Genomic DNA, 19,970 nt, shown 5'->3' with positions numbered 1-19,970 from the left:
TAGATTTCAGCTTTGTTATTTGTAAAGAGATTGGAGCTTTTGGTTATGTGGATGTGAACCAAAATAAGGGTTTTAATTTGGAGTCAGACGATTTGAGCCTCTTCCTTATTTTTGTCTTAATCTCTTCCTTCTTTCTCTACTTTACCTTCTTCATCCCACTATCTGTCACTCATTCTCACCTCTCGTTCTTTCGCTCTGTCTCCAACTCTCTCTCTCTCTCTCTCTAACTAGTCCTCTTTCTCTCCTCATTTTGCTCTCTTTAAAAAATATAAAGAGGCCAAAAAAAAAAAAAAAAAAGGAAAAAAATACAAGAGATTTACGCAAAAGTTTCAAAATCCATCTTCAGTTTAGCCTAAGGGATCATATTCATGCGTCCAATATGCCAAAATTATGTTGAAGTCCCCCATTCCACTCAATTTGTAACACGATAAGAGTAAGAAATTGTCATGTATAAGGGTGAGAATTTATAAAAATGTTTGCACACACGAATATTTTTGTATTTTTGAAAAAAGAGAGAGAAGAATAAAATTATTATTAGTATTATTATAATGATGATATATATATATATATATATATATATATATAAGAGAGAGAGAGCAGTAGTTGATCATCAATGTGGTGAATTTTTATTAGGATGTATGTCAAAATATTCATACGCACATAGAAATGACAAAAAGGTGATGATTCCAAAATTCTATAAAAATTCTACGTTCCCTTGTATCGGTAAACAAAATTGCTGAAGCTTTCATTACTCATTAATTTGTTTTTTCTCTTGCTCTATGTGTTATCTGATATTTATTTGGTCTGGGTGCTATAATCTACTTATTGAACTTAATTACTGGAAAGCATAGTAGAATAAACTATGTATTATTGCTTTGTGCCGCATTAATAACTTGGTATCATGAAGTGATTAAAAGACATGATTGCATTGTTTATTAAATATGCTACTTTTGCTAAGACTACTAGATCTCTCAAAGTTTTGATCTTTTGTTTTTGTGAATGGCACGTTGTTGAGAAAGTGTATCATGTTTATAATCAGGACGGATTGTTGAGTTGCTTGAAGCTTTAGAAGCAATGTCCAACGACAATCAACCTATTCCCCCAAGAGCAATGATCTTGAGCAAAAAATATCGTACATTAGTGAGTTCCTGGATAGAACCTTTGCAAGAAGAAGCTGATGTGGGATTTGAAATCGATTATGTGGAAAGGTTTGGCTTAATTGTTAATAGTTTCCTAGCTCAGATATGTATGTATTTTACTGAAGTTCTAGATTCAGGATAATATTAATTTTTTTATTAAAATGTTAGATGGTTCAAATAAAGTGTCATTAAGTTAATGCTTACTATTTATTTCAGCAATTTTGTAATTGGTGTATGTTTTAAGCATCCTTCTTTAGGAAGCAATAATGGACAGTTCAGAACTAATATATGATGAATGATAAACACCGCCCAAGATTCAAAAAACACCACACACCATTCAGACATCATTTTCGCTTAAAAATTTCAACCACTTTTATATATAGTTGTCTGCGTATATTTAGCCAACATAAAAGTGTGTGTACATCTCGTTGGGTTCCTTCCATTTCGGCAGTTGTGAAAGGTTTTAACAGAAGGTATTCATTGGAGAGCCTGCTTAGTACGAAGGTTTGGTTTTCCATAGTGTGAGATGTAAGGTTTGGCTTTAAATCAGGGAGAGAACATAGCTAGTAAGAAACATTATTTGCATGCCGAATAAAGTTAAAAAAATAGTAGATATAACATAGAAAGGATAGTTCCATTCCAAATAAAGTTCTTGCATTCAGAAGCTGGGGAGTGATGAGACACCAGTGTTGTCATGACCTAGCCCAGATACTAAAACTAACGAGATAGGAACAAACAAACGAATAGTTATAACAGTTCTTTTAATTTCCAATACGGTTTATCATCTACATTCCAAATAAAGCTGAAGAGCAGCTAAAATAAATTTTAATCAAAATAATAATACAGTTTTCACATCTTCTTCATTTTCTTAAGCTATATATTACTTGCTTATATTTAAACACCATCTTCTGTAGACGTATTCATCTTTTAAGTCATTTCAACTTCTCAAGAGACTTACCTGAAAATGATTAGTTTAATAGAGTGAGTTTATTTGTAAACTCAGCGGGCAATCATACATGTAATATAGCAATTTTACATACAAAAATGACATATTCATTTTGCTTTCTTGTGTGTGTGTGTGTGTGTGTGTATATATATATATAATTTCTATTATATTTCATATACAACAATTATGCATGTAAAATATGACATACATATTTCTTTGCTTTCTTATACATAAATTACTTCTCATTGTATTTCATTTGTCCATTTCCATAATTCATTTACTCCATTTCTATTTCTATTAGTACCGGAGTACCGTTTTAATGTATCAATAAAGGTACAACTATTTTTATTTTCTTTTTTCATTTCCATTTAACGTGCACGGGTGCGTTGCTTCTCCAACTTGTACTATACAGGGCTATTTACATTTGTTCCATTTCAATCATATAGTTGTCTTTATATACTTTTGAATAAAAGATATGTATATATTTTCAAATTGCGCTTTCTTCTTTTCATGTATTTAAATCCACATACACATTTCACATAACACATGCTTTATACTAATATTACTTTGTCACTTTAATGGATAACTTTGTGTAATACTCCAAAACATTCAAAATAATGTAAGCAACAACTTTCTCTAGATATTAACTTAATTATATTTTTAATGTTGAACCTTTTCATATATATGTGTATTTATAGCTTCAACCATTAAGTTCATTAACAATTTAATTTATTGTTGTAATATACAACCCCTTTATTTACTATAATCTACTAATCTACTGTAGCTATTCCACTATTCCACTAATCAGAGCATGCAAGGGTTGATCTTTGGCATGCTAAAATCCTATGGTTAAAAGTAAGCTTGGAAGGCTGAGTGGTCAGAGCACTAAGAGCACTATTATATGATATAAAATAAGATTTATTTAAGTACACAGCACTTTTCTTGCCAACCCTTTATTTACTATATAGCATTCGACCTTTTGATGAATTAAATCATCAAATATACGAGTCATAGCCCGTTGGTAAGTGGCACCAGCATTCTTCAGGCCGAAGGGCATGACTGTGTAGCAGAATATGCCTATAGGCGTTCTGAATAATGTATGTCTTTCATCTTCATGCGTCATTTTAATCTGATTGTAGCCTTACGATCCCTCCATGAAAGAGAACATATCATAGTTGGAAGTGTTGTCAACTAGAAGTTCTGATACTAGAGCGGAAAGTCATCTTTCGGACATGCCTTGTTGAGGTCCCTGAAGTCGATGCAAATACGAATCTGGTCATTCTTCTTTTTTACAGGGACGATATTGGCAATCCCGTCGGCATATTTTTCTTCTCGAATGAAGCTTGCTTTTATGAGCTTCTTTGTTTCTACAATCACCTGATCTTCAATCTCCAATCTCATTCTCCTTGGAGCTTGTTTGACGGGTGCTTCATCAGGCTTGATGGTCAATTTGTATACTGCCACATCACGGGATTAGCCAGGCATCTCAGCATATGTCCAGGAAAAACAGTCTCTGAATTCACATAGTAGCTCTTTTATTTCTTCTACTTGATCTTCTGGTAGAAGAGAACTAATGAAAGTTGGGCGAGGGTCTTCCTCATTTCCCAAGTTAACTTCCTTTAGCTCATCCATCGTAGCGGCCTGTCCACCATTTTCTAGTTCTTCTAGTGCAGGTGTAGCCTCTACTGGTTGATCATCTTAAGCATTGGCTTCGTATATCTCATCATCATCATCATCGGATTTGATTTCTCCGCATGTGATTGCTTGGCAAGTCTCTTTCCGGAGGAATTTTTGTTTGATGAATCCGATGCCTTTATATGCATCTATATCCTTCCGTTGTAATGGACGTGGATTCCTTCCATACCAAAGGCTCAAGTTTGTACGAAGCTGTCGTTTGGTGGTAGGAATATTGATTTGCTTTCGTAGTATTCTCTGAATATTTTTGATATTAAACCTAGGTAGCCTCGTAGGAAATGATTCTTCAGAATCGAGGAGCATACAACACCAATCATTATTCTCCTTTTCATGTGCTCCCGTAGAATACAATACATTTTCGGGTGCAGTCCCCTTCTTCAGAGGAGGAAGATAAAGAGTGGAGAGTTCTTCAATCTTATGCACCTCGCGTGAAATGATTTCCTTAAAGTGTTATAGGGGGATACACATGACTACGAGTACGCTATCTGAGATTCACAGGCTGCTTATTCTTCTGGAGAATACCTCTTTCACCCTATTCATATAGATAGAGTCGTAATAATAATCATCATTTGAAAATTCAACCTCCCTACTCCATTCGTCTATGGACTGGCATACTTTTCGAGATTTTGTAGGGATGATATTATCTTCATCTGCATCACTCCCAAGGTGAGGCACATGTTTTATTTCTTTAGAAATGGTTGGTGATTTGGGAAGAGCCGGCGTTGCCTTCTTTCTCCCTACACGCTTCTTCTCATATTTTTGTTTAGGTTTCTTTGCAGCCTTTGAATTTGAGGCTTTAGCCTCGAGAGAACTCGAAATTTTTTGTTTCTTTGGCATGAAGTACCTGGCATCTTTATATATTGTTACTTCATGTATTGCAAAGGGTTGAATATCGTCAGAGATCCTGAATTCTTCTCCTTCCCTGAGGTACTTCATGCACTGGTGTAATGTTGAAGGGACAACGCCATATTCGTGCAACCAAGGGCGACCTAGTAACGCCTTAAATGAGGTGTCCGCATCAATCACATGAAATTTGGCTTCTGTATGGAGTTCCCCAAATACAAGAGGGAGTATGAATGATCCAAGGGTTTTCTGCCCGTTCTCATTGAAGCCGTGTACCATCAACTTGTCTTGCCCAAGATGTTCCACTTCGAGGTACAGTGATCTCAATGAGTCTCATGAGATTTACGAAAGATCCAGGATTGATCAAAATCTTACTCATCATCATACCATCGCTCTCTGTCGTAACATATAGAGGGCGGTTGTGATCTGCTGTTCCAAGCATCATATCATCCTCAGCAAAGGTAATGATCGGTTTATTCCGAGCTTGCAAGACTTCGGTTAGGTTATGCTCAACAAAATTTGCCTCAAATCTTTCGGGGTTCTTGAGAGCTTGAATCAAAGTCTCTCGAAGGTCTTTACACATGAAGACAGCATCACATATGCTGAGTTGTGCTGGGTTCTTCCTCAAGTGGGATAAGATATTGTAATTTATCCCCTTTGTTAAAGTATTATTTTTCTTGGGTTGTTCGCGGATAATATCTTCATTGATAATTATCTTTTTTCCCTTATCTTTGTTAGGAACCCATTTTTTGGTGGAGGTGGCAGTACCTTGCCACTTCTCAATTGCACTTGGGCCACCTCATCTGATTCAGACTTATTTGATGAAGCATTCTCCTCATATTCAATCATTGTCGCATCTGAGGATCCACCTGTAGACTCAGAATCATCTCCCAGTTTCACCTGCTTCATTTGCGATGCTACACTTGGGTCTGAATCTTCATCATCTGTTAAAACATAGATCTTCTTCTGACTGTATTCCATTGATGACACCATCAGACAGAATTCAGGGCCGCTTTCAGCTATTTCTCCCTTTATGATATCTTTGATGTCGTAAATATGACCCTGCGTGTTTCTGTAGGAAGGGATTCGGCCTCAACTTCTTCCTTTTCATCTATTTTAAGTTCTTTTATAAAATCACCGAGCTTAATAGGCTTCCTAGTTGTTTGGTAATATTCCCCAAACTATCGATGGCCTTCTGAGTTGCAGTCTTCTTCTCCATAGGCTTCTTTCAACTTGGCTTTCTTCTTAGAAGACTTTGGCTTTGCTTTGCCAGAATTTGACGAGCTAGCTTGGCCATGTTTCTATTTAAAGGTGGATGCTTGTGACACAGGCAACCACCTTAGACTCAGTACTGATTCAATAGGAGACTTCCACTTGACACCCGGAACTCCTCTAGCTATTTCAACACAGTTGTCTTCTTTGAGATAACGGTCTCTCATTGTTCTCTGAATAGATTCTTTGTTGTTGTTTCTTTAGCGGGAGTACGGAAGAGGACGTGACTATCCTGGTGGATTCCTTTTTGGGACGAACCAACATATTATCTGATAATGTTAATTCTCTCCTCTTGTATATCTTTTCCAACCAATCTTTGAAGACATAACAATCTTCAATTGGATGGCTAACTACCCGATGATATGGCAGTAGTTTGGGTCGCCACTATGCTTGGACTCTTCAGGTCTTTTGCATTCTGGCAACCCAGACCATTCTTGAGTGCTTGCCGGACAGTTTGGCGACACTCTCCCTCTTGAACGAATATTCTTTATTCATTTTCTCCTTAAGGAGGGGAATGTTCTATCACTAGTTCCAATTATTGCCTCTGCCGCTTCTCCTCCACCAAGAAATGCTCGAGGTTTATCATTTCCTCCAAGAACCAGATTTGGTTGAGGAATTGGATTGTAAACCTGTTTTGATTTTTCTTCATATTTCATTGGCTGCTTTCCTTTATCCACATTATACACTGTCTTTTTATCTTTATCAGGCCTAGGAGAAATGCGGAGTAAACATCATTTCTCCTAGCATCAGGCGCCTTACCTTTTTGGGTCTGACAGGAAGGCTTTTAGATTTTTGATAAGTTCAACTTTTCAAATTTTGCCACCCTATCCAACAGATCTTGGAAAGTAGTAATTGAAGCCATGCAAAGAAGGGTTGTATTTTGTCATCAATGTTTCCCATCAGTAGTTGAACTGCATGTTCTCCTCCAGTTGCTGCTCACACTTCATGCTGAGATTGCGCCAGCGTATTATGTATTTTGTTACTGACTCATCCTTCCTCTTTTTATCTAAGGCTAGGTCAGCGATAGTAGTCTTTTCCGTTGCACTGGCAAATCTTTTTATGAACAAGCCCTCCAACTCCGCGAAGGCTTAGTGGAATCATTTGGTAGCTCGGCATACCATTCGAAAGCAGTTCCACTCAAGCTGCTTACGAATTGCCTGAATAGCAGAGCGTCATTGCCTCCTGTGTTCCCACAGGTTGCTTTGAATTGTGCGAGATGTTGTTTGAGATTTTTATTACCATCGAAGATATTGAACTTAGGCACATAATATCCCTTTGGATATGGCACCTGATCGTACTCTACCTAGTACGGACGACATTTTCCTACCAATTTCTTTGCCTGTTCAGCAGCTATAATAGCTTTAATCTTTTCGCTAATTAAGCCCTCGAGTTGCGCTGCAGTTACAGGTTTATAGGCGCTCGCCACATTTTGTGGAGTACACTGGCGGGTTGGATCATCATTCTTATCGCCACCTTCAGGTACTCCTTTTACTCCTGAGGCTTGTGGCGCTTGAGGATTTTGAAGATTAGCAGCTTGATTGACGGGTTGAGCCGGTGTAGGACCCACAGAAGTGGTCTTCTGCATCATCTCCATCATGGCCGTCATCTGAGTCATCATCTCAGTCATTTTATCATTCAACTAAGAGATTTCTCTATCTTTCTTCCGCATTTGTCGTCTCATTTGATTTCTCATTTCAGCTAGTGTGATATCTTCGCCAGCAAAGGGGTTTTCTCCAACCTCTTCTTCTTCCTCATCTCCTTCTTCTGGGGAGCGAGCACTTCAGCTGGCAATGTATCTAGCCCTGTGGCGACGTCGATAAACACGTACGCGCGGCTGTGATTGTTGGTCATCTTCATCGCCATTATCATCTTCATCATCAATGTGGCTGACCATATGAACCACCTCGATTTCCATAGTATCATCATCCTCATATTCTTCATCTTCTTCTTCTTGTACCTGAATTTCTGAGCGACAGCGCCACTGAATTTCAGGTTCTTTGCTTGGAATAATTATTTCTTCAACCCGTGGATTATGATCGAAGTGAACTTCCTCTTTCTGAAGTAGGAGAATGACGGGATCTCCTGGAAGACTCTCCAGGATGTCGGCTGTCATTATAATTGTCGTCATTATGGGCCTTCTTTTAGACCCATTTCTGACGAGTTCTATTGGCAGGGGCGGATCTTTGGGAGGCTGCTCCGGATGTCACACCCGAACCAATTCTTTCTTCAATCATCTTTGCCTTTTGAGGCTTTCACCTCCATACTAGTTTGCCTTTCCACCGGGACCTTTCGGCGGCAGATCCCCGAACATATGGTTCAGGTGTCACGCCCCGATGTTCACCGCGCGGAGCTTGTCGTTGATAACATCTTCTTTCGGCTATCACAGCAGATGATAGCCTCTCCCTTGGAGGGGTTCTTCTGGCCTCAACAATCAATGTCTTTTGGAACTTCTTTTTCATTTGCCCCTTCTCCTTACTGTCTTCAAAACTCAGTGGACTCGAGCAGACAGACGTTCAGGCTCTCTTGTCTTCTGAGGAGCCGGGACTTCAGGTCGGCGCTCCCAGAAGGATTGTTTGAGCTCACCAGAAGAGCTATTTCTTTTTACCCACTTCATGTTAGTGAACTTGTTCTGGGTGGGAATATTGATCTCTGGTTCTTGTGCTGGCAGATTGGAAGGATGGATTGGTACTGGCAGTTGCCGAGCACATAGCTCTGCATTTCTCTTCCTCCTCTGTCCTCTATTGAGCTTTCCTCCAGATGAGGCAGCCTCAGCATCATACCTCCCAGGTGCAATAGGCTCTCTGGGCAGGGTAATGGTGTTTGTAGTCACCACGAAAAATTTTCTTCCATCAATAACCCTCTTTGCAGTAAGGTCTCAGACTGGGATAGTCTTTCAAACACAGAGGCTCTTTTTTGAGCAGCACTTCTGACAGTAGTCCTTGTAGAGTGGGACCTTCCGAAAAGTTGTTCAGAGTTGACGCCATGCACAGGGACGGCTGCAGCCCTTGTAGTAGCTGCTGAGAATTCAAGTCCACCAAAGTGAATGGTGGCTCCAGTGTTTCCAGTTTCAATGACAGCATTCGCCAGTTGAATCCTGGTTTCTCGTCCCAGTTGGACGGTCGTCGGGGTATCCTGCATTTCCATTTTGCACAAATGAAAGGCAGGAGTTAGTGATCAGAATTGATACATCACACCACACTTTCATAAAATAGAAATAACGCAGAACAAATAGTAGAAGCAGCTAAATTAACATAAAATTAAAACTATGCTGATTGAATTTCCATTGATATTATTTAAAAATTTCATTTTTAAGAAATTTAAAATTTGATTTGGTTGCTACTATAGCCTTTTAGTGACAAACCAGAGATGGAAAGAGAAACCATTCCCCAGCAGAGTCGCCAGAAATCTGTGAGCTCCGAAAATTCGTCCCCGGCCTCCCCGTCGTGCTTTTTATCTTTTTTTTGGCGAGGGAGTTTTAACGAAATAAGTTCCGGGGTAAATTTTAAAAGGCAGATGGATTGTAAATAAGACACTACCCAGAGGTCTCGCCCTCATTTTGCAAGGACTTTATGATCTGAGTTCTGGTTTCCTATAGGCGCAAGACCCTATAGTTAATTACCCCTCCTGATCACGAGAGAAAACTTTCGATTAAGGCTAGTCATCAATCAGATACGTAGAATATACATGGTATCTGGCATATAGTAGCAGCAATGGGCATAGGGATTGTAGATTTTGGAGATTTTGATATTTAAAAATAGAAATTTCCACCATCTTTCACTTAAAAGGGATGATGGGAGAGTGGATGATAGACCCGATCAAGATCCCATGGTTCCATTGTCCCAGGCCATCGTGGTCCCTGGTCTACTTAGTCAGAGGAGGTAGTCGACCCAACCTGACAGAAGGATCCTTGTCGGCAACCATGGGTTGCTTCGTCCAAGGGGACCTTGTAGACCTAAGGTGAATATTTGTCTAAAGGGATAAATTTTAATCCACCTTAGCTGACAGAGGGCTTTGTGCCATATCGATCAAATTCTATTGATTTATATCTCAAGGATTTGATGCCAACAAGGAGCGTATCGGCTCTGGCCATAACCGGTATTTTGTGGTGCCATTTGGCGACAAATCCACTCGGTTCAGAGGGCCCCGGGTCATAACTGTTTATCCTGCGGTGCCATTTGGCGGCAAAACTGCCGGTTAGAGGATACATACCACGTCCTTACTGGCAGGAAACTATTTGAGAATGGATCATAGTGATATTTTCGACTAAGCATTTGACTCTTTGTGAGCAGAAGTAGATTTTGATTTGTCCACCCTGACAAACTGTTGCGGAGGGTGGGATGGGTTTTGCTTTAAGTGATTGATGGATTTGTTTCAATTTTAAATATCTGAGATTTTTGGGATCTTGGATTTCTGGAGTATTTGGTTGGAACTTTGGATTAAATGGACCCCTATGATTGAGATATGCCTTTGAAACGGCTATCATCGGGGTGTTTGGGGTCATTTTCATTTGTTGATTAAACATTGTCAACTCAACCAAGCGGTTGATCGAGGATCGGGTTTCTCGTAGGCTTTATGTCTTTGTTCATGAATTTTCTTTGTTTAAGGCCGAATTGAATATACAAAATAAATATTCTGGTCAAATTCATGACCGTATATTTATCCGGTGATTTGAACATTGTCTTCTCCAATTTACATGCATAGGAGGATCGGGTTTCATAGGCTTCATGCCTTTGTTTATGAATTTTCTTTGTTGAAAGCATTTAAGGCCGAATATGAATGTACAAAATAAATATTCCGGTCAACTTCGTGACCACATATTTATCCGATATTTCGAACCTTGTCTACTTCTATTCATCTACTTAGGAGGATCGGTTTTCGTAGGCTTCATGCCTTTTGTTTAGTGAATTCTTTTAATTGTAGATCTTGAAGGCCTAATATGAATATATTGAAATAAATACATCGATTCCTACAACCATGTGTTTGTTTGAAGGTTCGAACCCTGTCGACTTCTATTAATTCGTATAAAAGGACCAGGTTCAAACAAGAATTCACTTATCGGCCCGCGCAGCATCCCTAGGCGTCACATGTGTACCAATAATACACTCGTTGGGGCCCATGCGGGTTATTTTTATATTGGTTTGGACGTACCCCATTGTGTACCTATGTGTATATAAGCTATAGTGCAGGTGCAGGGGTAATTTGAAGTATTTGTAGTTGTGTAGATAACTATCATTTGGATGCACACAACTTTTTATTTGAGAGCTTATACACGCCATCTGTCCGCTAATACGAGTGTTGCGGATCCGGTGGCATGGCGTTGTAGGTTGTAGATGCCTTCTGTCTGCTTGTATCAGTGTTGCAGATCCGGTGGCGTGGCGTTGTAGGTTCTAGACGCCTTCTGTCTTCTTGTATTAGTGTTGCAGATCCGGTGGCGTTCTAGTCTTGATATTGACTCCCCCCTTTCTCATTCACCGGTGATAACCTTTCTGAACTTTGACGTCAATGGCTGCTGGTTTGGAAAGAACTCCTTTCAGGATCTTTGGTGTTGAGGACTTGTCATTTCTGGTATTTGTAGATATCAGAGCTGTTTTCTTCCTGAGTATAACATCAAGAAGAGGCTTTGAAACACCAAGAAGTTTAGTTCTTATTTATTCAAAACACTTTTTTTCTTCTGCCAGGATGTGTTCTTTTTCGTATATCAAGTTGCCCTTGTACTCGATGTACTTGTAGATCTTGATCACCACTATCATAGGTGATATCCATACTTGTGCCCACAGTGGTTCGTTGTGCTTACGATGTATCCAGTGTTGTTATCCACAAGTGGTTTGTACTTATTTGCAGGGACCCGTTGTATCCACTACAACCTTCTAGAAGTGTTCGTAGGAGGGTCATTGTTTTTGTATCACATCCACTTTTCACCAATCTCAGGTGGGCGTTGATTATACTTGTGCCCACAGTTGTTCGTTGTGCCTACGAGGTACCCACTGTTGTTATCCACAAGTAGGTTGTATTTGTTTGCAAGGACCCATTGCATCCGCTACGACCTCCTAGAAGTATTCGTAGGAGAGTCATTATTCTTGCATCCTATCCACCTTTCACCAATCTCACAGGAAGTTTGTTGATTATTCTTGTTTGTAGAGGACAGGTCTTTGATTGTTGGTCTCCAGTATTGCCATCTCAATCAACAGGCAAGTTTCGTGAGCAAGTTGTATTTGCAGCATCGTTGTCCTATACAAATTATTGTTTACTTGCATCTGATATTTCTCCTTTGATATTTTTTCTTGGAGTTTGATTGTTGTTGATGATAAGGATGCCACCACATTCCTTTATGCCTACTCATTTTGTAGATCATCAATGATATCCGACACTTTACTAGTGTTGCTTGCAAGTCTCCGTTTACATCTTGACATTCATCTATCTAATGTCAAGTTCACATTTAAGTTCTTGAGTTCAGGTTCAAGTATTCATTAATTATTTGAATTCTAAAATATGTCCTCGTGATGCAAGTAAATAATAATAATAATAATAATAATAATAATAATTTAATCTCTCCCTCTCCACTCTTTGTTCGACGGATTTAGAGGATTTTTCCGGATTTAGGCTAAATCCAGCCAAACAGTTTCAGTGCGCGCGTTAAATCCCGGCGATGGTTAAATCCCAGATTAAGGATTTGCGGCTTAATCCCATATTTACTAAATCCCTTGGTTCGGCAGATTTCGGGATTTGGCCGAAGAAGAGCGTGTGAGAGGGAGAGAAAGTTACCCTCACAGTGAGCTCCCCTTGATGCTTCCGATCTCAATGTCGTAACTTCCGAGCCGCAGGAAGGGAAAGTCGTCGAATGAGCCATGTCAAACAGCACAGAGTCGGCGAGCTCCCGTTGTGCTTCCGATCGAAATGTAGTAACTTCCGATTCACAGGAAGGGAAAGCCGTTCAAGGAGCAAAAGTCGGACTGCCGCGAAGGAGCTGATGCCGAACAACAACAGAGGAGCCGGAGAAGCAAGCTCTGCTTCTTGCTTCCAATCGAAGTTCGCAACTTCCGATCCAACTGGAGGCGTCGTCGAAGAAGCAAAGTCGCATAGCTACGCAGGAGTCGGAGAAGAAATGAGAGCGGGAGCGAGAGAGAATTAGAGCGAGACGTCCAGAATGCTTCGTTTCCTCGTTATTTAACGATGAGTAGCGACGTGCAAAGGTATGGCGAGATGCGACGTCGTCGTGCGAAAAGCGGCGCTGTATCGTGCGTAGGCCGTGGGCGTGGGGCTCAAGCGACGTGGCCGGACAGGTATGATGATTTTTTTTCTTTTTTTTTGTTTCGTTTTCTACAGAGAAGGGTCAACAAGTATAGATATTTCTTTTGATAAAATAAAAGGTAATTGGTGAATGTGTTTATTTTCAGTATTTTGATGTTTTAGTAGCTCTATAGTTTGTAGTTTATTTCAATGAATATTGATAGAAACTTTAAAATAATTCCAAAATTAGATATTGAGATTTATCTGTCACAGCTTAACATGATAGGATCTATCCTGGTCAGGTTGAGTTGTGATAAGCTTTTATGGTATCAGAACAATAATTTTGGAATTGAATTATAAAAAAGTGTTCTTATGTGTTATATTCATAGTTTTTTTATTGTTGGGTTTTCTAAAATTATTAAAATTTGATTCAGCCAAGCCTTTTCCAAAATTTCTTCAAGCACTTCCTATCATCCTCCTCCTTAATGTACAACTGATGATACCCCGAGCATAAATCAATCATGGAGAAAATTGTAGCTCCCTCAAGTTGATCAAATAGGTCATCAATTATGAGCAACTAATATTTTTTTTTAACAGTGAGCTTATTTAATTCTTTGTAATCAATGTACAATCTAAAACTCTCATTTTTCTACTTTACAAATAATACTGGAGCTCCCCATGACGAGGAACTTAATCTGATAAATCCTTTATCTAGCAATTCATGTAGTTGACTTTTTAATTCCTGTAATTCCTTAACTATCATTTTGTAGGATTCCTTTGCCATTGGTTCTGAACCCGGAACTCAATTGATAGTGAAGTTTTTTTTTTTCTTTTTCTTATGGTAATCCTAATAACTTATCTAGAGACACTTCTGGATATTCTTTGAATACATGATTGTCCTTCAATTCTTTAACTTTTTTATTTATATCCCTTTTGCTAGGAAGCACTGATATCCCTTACATACAAATTTGCAAGCTTTCATATATGTTATTATAATTGAGGAAATTTTGCTAGCCCCATAAAATTTAAATTTTTTTTTTCACTCAAGAATTAAAATTTACAATCTTATAATTGCAATCTATGATCACAAAATGATTTGATAACTAATTAATTCCCAAGAACATATCAAATTCATTCAATTATAATACATTCAAGATTTCTTTAAATCTCTTCTCATTTTTTTCAAATTCAACTTGACATAAACTATTAACATTCAGTTTGAATCCCTTTGGCATCAAAACTTCTAAAGTTGTAGTTGCTTTATAAGCATTTAATCTAACATATTTAATAAATTACTCTGAAATGAAGGAGTGTGAAGCTCCTGTATGAAAGAAATTTTTACTGGCTTTCCTTGAAATGTTATCATACCGATAAAATTTTTATAGAAATTAACATATACATATATTATTTCCTTAATAAATTTTTATACTACTTGATGACTCTTTGGCATACTGTTGAGATTGTGCATATACTCTAGGTTGAGTGTTGGTCGACTTTAACTTTCTCCTGAAGTAGAAACAACTGATTCTACCATTCTTTGTCTTTCAATATTTCTTTGAAGTACAGTATTTATAATTGATTCCTCTAATGGTCTTTGCCCTAGCGTAGGATAATTCTTGGCTATATGACCTGGTTGATGAAGCAAGTGTATGTCCCAGATAGATATTCTCCCTTATATTTCTTTCCATACTTGTTGTAGTTGTTCAAGCTCATCTGACTACCATTACTGTAGAGCTTTGCCTTCTTCCAATTAGACTTTCTAGATTGGGAAATGATTTATGGTAAGAATCATGAGAAGTACTCATAACAAACTCAACCAAACTAAGCCCTACCCTCCCGATCGCAAACCCGAAGCCAAGCTTCCCCTCCATCTCTATGCCGCAAGACTCAACCAAACTAAGCCCTAGCCTTGCCGATCCTCTCGATTCCTTCGGTCAGAGAGAGAGAGATAAAGAGAGAGAAAGAAAGAAAGAGAGATCCCTACCTCTCTTCGTTACTGGGCGACTTCTCTCCTCCTCCGACGTTCCCTTCCCTGTCGAAGCGAAAGTCACGACATTTTGATTTAATGCAAGGATGGGAGTGGGCTCACTGTGAAGGTAACTTGCACCATCTCGCTCGCTTCTTCGGCTAAATCCCGTAAATCTGCTTAAGCAGAAAGAGGATGAGGAAGATTTAGTTAACAGTGAGATTTAACTGTTCCCTAAATCTTGTTTGATGGGCCAACGGGATTTAATTCAAATCTCGTATAAATCCTGCTTACATTATATCTTAGTCTTCATTTTATTAATTTAATTATAATATATGATATTTAATTATATTTAATTATTATTAACACTTAACAATAATTAATCAATCAATTATAATTAGTTAATTATTTTGATTCATAATTTAATTTTAATTAAATATAATTAATTACATTAATTATAGTTAGTTTATTATTAATTATAAATTAAATTAGTTTATTTACAATTATTTTTGAATGTGTGGGGTTATGTATCAGATACTGATTACTAACCCTTACCTTTCATTTATGCAGATGAATCTACAGAACGCATCAGTTACCGTCCAACTGGGACGTGGAGCCAACATTCAACTAGCAAATGCCGTGATCAACACTAGAAGCTATGGAGCTACCATCCAGTTTGGTAGCCTCGACTTCCCTGCAATTGTTGCAAGGACCGCTACCGTTCCTGTGAATGACATTGATACTGAAGGGCCTGCCAGGAGGCCCCATTCTACCCAAGCTGCCACGTATCGTGTGCATTTTCAAGCACAATGACCTACTGCCAAAAATCCTCATAGGAGGATTTCTATGTTCGAGATATTGTCGTAGCCTGAAATCCCAGCCACCAGAAGAATTGTGAATGGTGGAAGAATTTTTGTGGTGGCTGCAAACACCACCACTCTACCAACCGGGTTATCTGCATCTGGAAAATATGATACTGAAGCCTCCTCATTTAGATGAAGGCCTACAAGGAGGCAGAGAAATAAGATGAATGCTAAACTTCGAGCTCAGCCGCAACTGGTGCTTGTGCACCCATTAAACCTGCCTGTCCAGGAGCTAAAAGCTACCATTCTGACTCGGAATGGGCTCGCAAATCTGAAAGAAGAGAAAGAAAGCAAATCCCACACGAGGAACATCGGGGCGTGACACTTGAACCATATGTTTAGGTATCCGCCGCTGAAAGGTCCTGGTGGAACGGAAAACAAGTCTGGAGACCAAAGCGTCGAAGAAATGAGAAAGATAGAGGAGAAAGAAGATAGATCTAAGCGTGACATCCGGTGATGCTTCCCTGAGATCCGCCTCCGTTTACAAACAACATCAGAAATGGGCCTAAAAAAGGATCCATAATGACACTCCTTTCGACGTTCGACACCTTGGAGAATCCTCTAGGAGATCCCGTCGCCCTCCATCCCCTCCAAAGGAAGAGATTAACTTTGACCGTAGTCCACTACTTGAAGAAATCTCCTTACCTAACCAAGAACCGGAGATTCGAATGGTAGAAGAAAATATAGAAGAAGAACAAAATATATAAGAGGAAGAATATCTCGAAGGGGAAGAAAATATGGAGGAATATATGGAGGAAAACCTAGAAGAAAAATTGGAAGAAATAAATAATGCTGTCGCAGAGAGGGTTCCACCACTGGCAGAAGTGGACATTCCCAAGAATAAGAGGAAGTGGAGGAAGTAGAGGAGAATCCCCTTGATGATGAAAATGCCACACTCGCCGACATGAAAAGGCAGATGAGGCGACAAATGAGAGCCAAAGATAGAGAAATCTCTCAGTTAAATGAGAAGATGACTGAGATGATGGCTCAAATGGGGGCAATGATGTAGAGAGCTACTGCTATTGGCGCCATGCCTAATCCTTCTGTTGATCCTCCAAACTTCCAAATGCCTCACGTCGTAGGAGTACTGGCGCTCCCGAAGGCAGTAATGAAGTCAATAATATTACCCGCGAACCCACTCCGCAAAACAATGCAAGTACTTCTGAACCTGTGATTATTGTACAGTTAGAAGGAATTATCACCGAGAAGATCAAGGCCATCATAGCCATTGATCAGGCGGAGAAACTAGTGGGCAAGGGTCGTCCATACCCTGCTGAATACGACTAAGTATCATATCCAAAAGGATACTCTGTACCAAATTTCATTACTTTCAACGGTACTAACAATCTCCGACAGCACTTGTCACAATTTAAAGGCACCTATGCAAATAGAGGGAGAAATAATGCCCTACTCTTCCGACAATTCGTTAGCAGTTTGACAATAACTGCTTTCGAATGGTATGTTGAACTTCTGAATGATTCTATGAAGACCTTTGCAAAATTCGAAAATATGTTCGTGAAGAAATTTGCCAGCGCAACTAAAAAGATAGCGATCACCAACCTCACTCTGGATAAGAGAAGAAGGTATGAATCAGTGACTAAATACATCATCCGTTGGCGCAACTTAAGTATGAAATGTAAGCAACAATTTGAAGAAGTGCATGTTGTACAGTTGTTAATGGGAAACATTGATGACAAGATGCAACCCTTCCTATGCATGGCTACGATTACCACATTTCAAAATTTGATAGACAGGGTAGCCAAATTTGAGAAACTAAACTTGTCTAGATCAGATAATCACTCTAATAAGCCCAAGAAGGCTAAGGCCCTGGGTGCTAGAAGGGGTGAGGCCGACTGTACATTCTTCTCTAGAGCTGATAGAGAATAGTAGGCGATTTACAACATAGCAAGGGCAAGCAACTAATGCAGTATGAAGAAAAGCCAAGCAGACCTACAACCCTAACCCCCAACCAAAGCTGATGCTAGGGGGAAATGATAGGCCACAAACCTTCCAAGGTGGAGGAGAACGTCCAAGACAGGCAATAGAAACTAGTGATAGAACATTCCAATCCCTCAATGATAAAATGAATAAAGAATATTCATTCAAGAGGGAGAGTGTCGCTAAACTATTTCGACAAGCACTAAAATCTGGTTTAGAATTGCCTGAATGCAAGAAGCCTGAGGAGTTGAAGCACACTGGCAACCCAAATTATTTCCCGTACCATCGGGTAGGTAACCATCTTATCGAAGACTGTTACATCTTTCAAGATTGGTTCGAAAGAAAATATCGAAAGGGAGAGCTCACATTGTCAGACAATGTGTTGACTCATTCCAAGAAAGAATTGACCCGGGTAGTTACGACTTCCTTCGTACCCCCGGTTGAAGAAAGAAAAAAAGAAAAGAAGGTTATTCAAGAAGAGCACTGGGAGACTGCAATCTCCAAGAAGACAGTAAAAATGTTGAAGCAGCTTGAAGGAGTTCCAGGTGTAAAGTGGAAGTCTCCTACTGAGCCGATGCTAGATCCCAAGACACTGCCTGTGGTACGAGCATCTTCTTCTAAACAATTCTCCTACTAAGCTGGTACTTTAAAGTCTAGAAAGATGAAACCTTTCAAGAAGAAGACCAAACTGAAAAGGTCCAAGGAGAAAATGACTGTAATTCAAAGGGTTATTGATAGTCTGGATTAATACTACCAGCCTATAAGGCGACCTATTAAGCTCGTTGACTTTTTGTCAGAGCTTAAAATAAATGGAGTCGAAGAAGGTGATAAGAACGCCCTTCCCACAGAAGTATGTCGGGTCACCTCAGTGGCGCCAAGTACCTTGACGAAAGAAGGATATGCTTAAGAAATACCCTCTGAATCTTGTATGATGGTGTTGCTAATGGATTACAATTCAGAGGAGGATATGTATTTTCCAAAGACAGATGAGTCGAACCCCGAAATAGCATCACAGATGGGGCATATAAACCTGGATGGTGACTCTGAATCAACAGATGAATACCAGGATGCAACAATGGCTGACTCTGAAGAAAACATCTCATTAAATGAATTTAAGCCAGAGGAAGTCGATCAAGTGCAACTAAGGAGTGGTAAGATATTGCCTCCTCCACCGAAGAAAAGGATCTCGAATAAAGATACAGGGAAAGAGATTGTCATCAACGATGATATTATCACTAAAGATCATAAGAAAAAGAATACTTTAGCCACGGGGGTAGATTATAATGTCTTATCCTTTCTGAGAAAAATACCTGCACAGCCTAGCATATATGACACTCTTATAATATCAAAGGACCTTCGGGAGACTTTTATTCTGGCTCTCAAGGATCCCGAAAGGTACGAGACATATTTTGCTGAACGTAATATGATAGAGGTCTTGTAAGCTTGAAATGAGCCGTTCATCACTTTCTCTGAACAAGATATGTTGCTCGGAACGACGGATCATAATCTCTATCTATATGTTACTGCAAAAAGCGATGGAATGATGATTAGTCAAATTATAATCGACCAGGGTTGTCCATAAATCTATTGAGATTGAAAGCACTAAGAGCATTATACCTCGATGTGGAGCATCTTGGGTCAGATAAGCTAATGGTACATGGCTTTAATGAGAAGGGGCAGAAGATCCTTGGATCATTTACACTCTTCTTTGCATTTGGAGAACTTCATACAGATGCCAAATTACATGTGATTAACGCAGATACTACCTTTAAAGCACTCCTTAGTCGCCCTTGGTTACATGAACACGGCATCGTCTCGTCAACACTACATCAATGCATGAAGTACCTCAGGGATAAAGAGGAGTTCAGAATATCTGACAACATCTAGCCCTTTGCAATTCATGAAGTAAAGATATATGAACATACAAAATATTTTATCCCAAGAAGCTGAAGCCATCGAGCTCTCTTGAGGTACAAGCTTCAAACCTAGAAATTGCAAAGCAAACTAAACAAGAAAATAAGAAGTAGGTGGGGAGAAAGAAGGCAATGCCGACTCTTCCCAAGGCACCTTTCGTTCCTAAA

At 39.3% G+C, this 19,970-nt stretch overlaps 1 protein-coding gene across 6 annotated transcripts in view; it reads left to right on the top strand.

Moving 5' to 3' along the window:
- The window catches only part of LOC110093673, a 162,018-nt gene that overhangs the window by 93,371 nt on the left and 48,677 nt on the right, over window positions 1-19,970 (top strand). For all 6 annotated transcript variants that reach the window (XM_028698830.1, XM_028698829.1, XM_020818633.2 and 3 more), the window contains one exon: window positions 1,040-1,208. In XM_028698830.1, coding sequence (XP_028554663.1) covers window positions 1,040-1,208 — 169 coding nt within the window. The remainder of the gene's footprint in view (window positions 1-1,039; window positions 1,209-19,970) is intronic.

This window comes from Dendrobium catenatum, unplaced genomic scaffold (assembly GCF_001605985.2).
Source record: "Dendrobium catenatum unplaced genomic scaffold, ASM160598v2 fragScaff_scaffold_1157, whole genome shotgun sequence".
Classification (NCBI taxonomy): Eukaryota; Viridiplantae; Streptophyta; class Magnoliopsida; order Asparagales; family Orchidaceae; genus Dendrobium; species Dendrobium catenatum.
The sequence above is the reverse complement of the archived record's forward strand: the minus strand, read 5'-3'. Positions and strand labels throughout refer to the sequence as shown.